This window comes from Lolium perenne, chromosome 4 (assembly GCF_019359855.2).
Source record: "Lolium perenne isolate Kyuss_39 chromosome 4, Kyuss_2.0, whole genome shotgun sequence".
Lineage (NCBI taxonomy): Eukaryota > Viridiplantae > Streptophyta > Magnoliopsida > Poales > Poaceae > Lolium > Lolium perenne.
The window spans coordinates 211179475-211185759 of NC_067247.2; the positions used below are offsets into that span (position 1 = coordinate 211179475).

Here is a 6285-nt window from a genome sequence, read left to right on the forward strand (position 1 = left end):
GTGAGTACTTAAGGCCATGTAATCATGTTTGCTTTTGACAAGAGAAGAGAAACAGAGACAAGGAAAAGCTCGGCTGTGTGAGGCAGCGCGAGGCCAAAATCTGTGTATCTTTTGTTCCTGTGAGAGCTAAGTGAATTAGCAGAGAGAGAGCCAGCTGAGCGAGTCAGCTGTCATCTCTTACATTTGGTATCAGAGCCCTTTGCTCTTGGTTCCTGTGGTGATGGCGGACGATGCTGCCGGTGAGAAGGCTAAGGCGACGGAGCTGGAGAAGAAGATGGCGGAAGAGAAGGACCTGCGCACTCCACCAAGGGCGCAGCTCACCGATGGCGGCAGCGGTAGCGGTGGCGAGGTCCGCGTCGTCGAGCGCATCATCCGGCAGAGCTCCGTGGTGTCGGCGCCGCCTCTCATGCTCACCCGCACGAACTACTCCGACTGGGCGCTCGTCATGCGAGTGAAGCTACAGGGACAAGGCCGGTGGGAGGTGGTCGAGCACGGCGTCAGCGACTACCACGACGACCGTGAGGCTTTGGGCACCATCCTCGGCGCTGTGCCGCCGGAGATGTTGCGCTCGCTGGCCGTGAAGGACACTGCCAAGGAGGCTTGGGACGCCCTCAAAACTTTGAGGTTGGGGTCCGAGCGTGTCCGCGAAGCAAGGGCGCAGACTCGCCACTCCGAGTTCGAGAACCTCCGGTTCAAGGACGGCGAGAAGGTGGAGCAGTTCGCGATGCGGCTCACGGGCATCATGCACGAGCTGGAGGTCCTCGGAGATGGTGTCGGGGAGCACAAGGCCGTGTTGAAGTTCCTTCATTGCGTGCCGAAGCGGTTCAAGCAGCTCGCGTACTCCATTCAACAGCTTCTCGACCTCAAGAAACTGACGGTTGAGGAGCTGACAGGTCGCTTCTTGGCTGTGGAGGAGGAGCTCGATTTGGAGGAGGAGGAAGGTGGGCAGCATGGTGGCACTCATCTGCTCCTCACCGAAGAGCAATGGATGGAGCGCATGAAGAACAAGAAGAAGAACAATGGCAGGGACAAGAAGAAGTTGCGATGCTTCAATTGCCAAGAACTTGGGCACTTTGCCTGGGAGTGTCCAGAGAAGAAAAAGGACAATGAAGAGAAGGCGCTTCTCAGCTTCGTCGAGGATGAGCCAGCCCTTCTTTGAAGCTGCATCACAAGTGAATCAAGATTAGGGAGGAGATTGTTAGGTTTAATCTTGATCATATTCTGCATTAGTTTCTCGTTTGCATGTAGTCGTCCATCAGGTGTGCTCCACCTGAGTGCGTTCAGCGAGATGCCTTGCTCTGTGCGATGCAGGTGCGGCGTGATGCTGTTGTGTCGTGAGAAGCGGCATGCGCAGAATAGTCTGGAGCTAATCCGTTGAGTCAGACCGAGTGAATCGGTCAGTTATCTAGTCAGTTTGTTAGCTGCATGTAGCTAGTGTGTTAGCGCGAGTCGTGTGTTGGTGGCCAGAGTGGTGTGCGTGCATGATGTTAGTGGCGAACGTGGCACTCTGACTGTGTGTGTGCGTGAGTACTTAAGGCCATGTAATCATGTTTGCTTTTGACAAGAGAAGAGAAACAGAGACAAGGAAAAAGCTCGGCTGTGTGAGGCAGCGCGAGGCCAAAATCTGTGTATCTTTTGTTCCTGTGAGAGCTAAGTGAATTAGCAGAGAGAGAGCCAGCTGAGCGAGTCAGCTGTCATCTCTTACATTTGGTATCAGAGCCCTTTGCTCTTGGTTCCTGTGGTGATGGCGGACGATGCTGCCGGTGAGAAGGCCAAGGCGACGGAGCTGGAGAAGAAGATGGCGGAAGAGAAGGACCTGCGCACTCCACCAAGGGCGCAGCTCACCGACGGCGGCAGCGGTAGCGGTGGCGAGGTCCGCGTCGTCGAGCGCATCATCCGGCAGAGCTCCGTGGTGTCGGCGCCGCCTCTCATGCTCACCCGCACGAACTACTCCGACTGGGCGCTCGTCATGCGAGTGAAGCTACAGCGACAAGGCCGGTGGGAGGTGGTCGAGCACGGCGTCGGCGAGTACCACGACGACCGTGAGGCTTTGGGCACCATTCTCGGCGCTGTGCCGCCGGAGATGTTGCGCTCGCTGGCCGTGAAGGACACTGCCAAGGAGGCTTGGGACGCCCTCAAAACTTTGAGGTTGGGGTTCGAGCGTGTCCGCGAAGCAAGGGCGCAGACTCGCCGCTCCGAGTTCGAGAACCTCCGGTTCAAGGACGGCGAGAAGGTGGAGCAGTTCGCGATGCGGCTCACGGGCATCATGCACGAGCTGGAGGTCCTCGGAGATGGCGTCGGGGAGCACAAGGCCGTGTTGAAGTTCCTTCGTTGCGTGCCGAAGCGGTTCAAGCAGCTCGCGTACTCCATTCAACAGCTTCTCGACCTCAAGAAACTGACGGTTGAGGAGCTGACAGGTCGCTTCTTGGCTGTGGAGGAGGAGCTCGATTTGGAGGAGGAGGAAGGTGGGCAGCATGGTGGCACTCATCTGCTCCTCACCGAAGAGCAATGGATGGAGCGCATGAAGAACAAGAAGAGGAACAATGGCAGGGACAAGAAGAAGTTGCGATGCTTCAATTGCCAAGAACTTGGGCACTTTGCCTGGGAGTGTCCAGAGAAGAAAAAGGACAATGAAGAGAAGGCCCTTCTCGGCTTCGTCGAGGATGAGCTAGCCCTTCTTTGAAGCTGCATCACAAGTGGATCAAGATTAGGGAGGTGATTGTTAGGTTTAATCTTGATCATATTCTGCATTAGTTTCTCGTTTGCATGTAGTCGTCCATCAGGTGTGCTCCACCTGAGTGCGTTCAGCGAGATGCCTTGCTCTGTGCGATGCAGGTGCGGCGTGATGCTATTGTGTCGTGAGAAGCGGCATGCGCAGAATAGTCTGGAGCTAATCCGTTGAGTCAGACCGAGTGAATCGGTCAGTTATCTAGTCAGTTTGTTAGCTGCATGTAGCTAGTGTGTTAGCGCGAGTCGTGTGTTGGTGGCCAGACTGGTGTGCGTGCATGATGTTAGTGGCGAACGTGGCGCTCTGACTGTGTGTGTGCGTGAGTACTTAAGGCCATGTAATCATGTTTGCTTTTGACAAGAGAAGAGAAACAGAGACAAGGAAAAGCTCGGCTGTATGAGGCAGCGCGAGGCCAAAATCTGTGTATCTTTTGTTCCTGTGAGAGCTAAGTGAATTAGCAGAGAGAGAGAGCCAGCTGAGCGAGTCAGCTGTCATCTCTTACACATCGCACCTCCGGCTCACCGCACCTGCACGTGCACTTCACCTCGCCGGTCGTGCCTCTCCTCCCCTGCCTCGCCGGCCGTAACAACGTGCAGCTCCCAGACCTGCTCATGTAATGCACAACTCCTGCAGCTCCGCGACGCGGACGTCGGTATCGTGGGCGCCGGATAGGAGGATGCGCCTGCGTTCATCAGCGCGACGCGACCCTCCATGCAGCCCCCCATGTTGCAGACGAGCATGAGCGCCAACGTGCGGATGGGAGGGTCTTGCGAGAGCTTGGCCGGCGCAGCACGCGAGGGAGGGTGCTGCGAGAGCCACACCAAGGCTGTGCTATCTGTCCAGCGACCGGCGCCACCGGCCCGCGCACGCACGCCCCTCGACGGCACTAGCGCATGCCCTCTGTCCGGCGACCGGCGCCACCTGCCCGCGCACCCCCTCTGATGCTGCCCGCGCACCCCCGCCGTCAGGCGACCGGCACCGCCTGCCTGCGCACACCCTTCGACATCGCCCGTGCACTCTCTCCGTACGGCGACCGGCGTCGCTCGCGCACGCCCTCTGTCCAGTGACCAGCACCGCCTGCGCACGCCCCTCCGTCCGGCGACCAGCGCGGTTTGCGCACGCCTTCCTATCCGGCGACCAGCATCGCTTGCGCACGCCCTCCGTCCGGCGAGCAGCGCAGTTTTCGCAAGCTAGCAACACACAGACGTGCAGCTAGCACTCACGCCTCCCAGCCCATCTTGCAACCACGCACTAGCTAGCTACGACAATATATCCAGGTCGTGAGGTCATGGCTTGCCGAGCGGAACGGCCGGCTAGCGCGACGACCAGGCATGCAGGCGCAGCGCGTCGACGCTCGGTCTTAAACAGCTCCTGCAACTAACGGAGAGGAAACGGCCGTTTCGCCTCACAATGGGCCCTCGAGCCTTAAACTGCTATTAGACTTGTGTTTGCCCTATGTGTTGTTGATTACCTCTGAAATTGTAGTTTTTTGCAAAAAATTCTAAGAATGGTACTGACGTGTAACCACTGTCCCAATTGTGGTAGATTTGTGTAAATTAGTCGTGCTAGATAAAAGCTAGCTATTTTGCCTCTACCAAGTGTATACCTTAGCTAAACAATACTATAACTATATAAGCTTAGAATCCAAATCTTGCGGTAGGAAGCGACCAGTAAAACTGATGGCATTATTAAATAGGCCCATAAATAGCTGCCTCCATTCTACATGTAATTCCAATATTAGACACACTAGATGACCCGTTGCGCTATCGCGCAAATGGCAGCCGCTAACCATGTGTTTCCACTGTAATAAATGTCTAAATCAGTGCAACCGAAAACATATTAATAATATGCCAATAGATGCTAATATACATGATTTTCATGTCCTACTGATGTCTACTCACGCTTCTTTTTCCGTAGACAGTGTTGGGCCTCCAAGAGCAGAGGTTTGTAGAACAGCAACAAGTTTCCCTTAAGTGAATCACCCAAGGTTTATTGAACTCAGGGAGGAAGAGGTCAAAGATATCCCTCTCAAGCAACCCTGCAATAACGATATAAGAAGTCTCTTGTGTCCCCAACACACCTAATACACTTGTCAGATGTATAGGTGCACTAGTTCGACGAAGAGATAGTGAAATACAAGTAATATGGATGAATATGAGTGGCAATAACAATCTGAAATAAATATGGCAGCGAGTAAACATGTAATAGAACAGTAAATAAACGGAGATTCGATATTTGGAAGCAAGGCCTAGGGATCCTACTTTCACTAGTGGACACTCTCAATATTGATCACATAACTGAAACTACTCTACACTCTCTTGTTGGATAACAAACACCATTCATTGTGTAGGGCTACAAGAGCACCTCAATGCTGGAGTTAACAAGCTCCACAACATTCGGAGTTCATATTTAAGTAACCTTTAGAGTGCATGATAGACCATTGCAATTTAGACCGAGTACTAACATAGCATGCACACTGTCACCGTCAGGCTATGAAAGGGGGAATAGATCGCATCAATACTATCATAGTAATAGTTAACTTCATAATCTACAAGAGATCACAATCATAGCTTATACCAAGTACTGCATGATGCACACACTGTCAACATTACATCATGGAGGAGGAATAGACGACTTTAATAACATCACTAGAGTAGCACATAGATGATATTCAACTAGATCACAAAGAGAGATATGAACCACATAGCTACGGTAGAGCCCTCAGCCTCGGGGGAGAACTACTCCCTCCTCATCATGGGAGACAGCGATGGCGGTGAAGATGGCGGTGGAGTCGATGGAGATGCCTTCCTGGGGCAATTCCCCGTCCCGGCGGCGTGCCGGAACAGAGACTTCAGTCCCCCGAATCTTGGCGTCGCGATGGCGGCGGCTCTGGAAGGTTTTCCGTGTCGTGGCTTATTCGTCTAGGGTTTTCGCGACGGAGGCTTTAAGTAGGCGGAAGGGCAGCCTCGGAGGGGTTCTGGTGGAGCCACACCATAGGGGGGGCGCCCCCCCTTGGCCGCACCGCCATGTGGGGTGGGCCCCCTGGCTCCCCTCTAGCCCCTCTTCGGTGTTCTGGAAGCTTCGTGGAAAAATAAGATTCTGGGCATTGATTTCGTCCAATTCCGAGAGTATTTCCTTTGTAGGATTTCTGAAACCAAAAACAGCAGAAAACAGGAACTGGCACTTCGGCATCTTGTCAATAGGTTAGTTCCGGAAAATGCATCAAAACGATATAAAGTATGAACAAAACATGTAGGTATTGTCATAAAACAAGCATGGAACATAAGAAATTATAGATACGTTGGAGACGTATCAGCATCCCCAAGCTTAGTTCCTACTCGCCCTCGAGTAGGTAAACGATAACAAGGATAATTTCTGAAGTGACATGCTACCAACATAATCTTGATCCAATAATGATGTAAAGCATGTGAACTGAGATCAAATCATTCAAAGCAAATGTCTATATTGATATAAGAGATGATAATGCAAGAGTTAAAGAAGCTAGAAGTTTTCATGAACTATTGCTTTAAAGACATGAAACCGTACAAAGTTCATTA

The 6285-nt window shown here is 52.8% G+C and overlaps 2 protein-coding genes across 2 annotated transcripts; both read left to right on the plus strand.

Moving 5' to 3' along the window:
- The first annotated feature begins 220 nt into the window (after positions 1-220).
- On the plus strand, positions 221-1159 carry LOC139839262 (uncharacterized). The gene has a single exon (XM_071829312.1). The coding sequence runs from the start codon at positions 221-223 to the stop codon at positions 1157-1159; it is 939 nt and encodes a 312-aa protein (XP_071685413.1).
- Positions 1160-1744: 585 nt separating this feature from the next.
- On the plus strand, positions 1745-2683 carry LOC139839263 (uncharacterized). The gene has a single exon (XM_071829313.1). It carries the CDS (start codon positions 1745-1747, stop codon positions 2681-2683), a length of 939 nt encoding a protein of 312 aa, XP_071685414.1.
- The last annotated feature ends 3602 nt before the right edge of the window (positions 2684-6285 follow it).

Bases quoted from the DNA above. Each gene is read 5' to 3' on its own strand.
- LOC139839262 (XM_071829312.1), top strand. From the start codon at position 221: ATGGCGGACGATGCTGCCGGTGAGAAGGCTAAGGCGACGGAGCTGGAG.
- LOC139839263 (XM_071829313.1), top strand. From the start codon at position 1,745: ATGGCGGACGATGCTGCCGGTGAGAAGGCCAAGGCGACGGAGCTGGAG.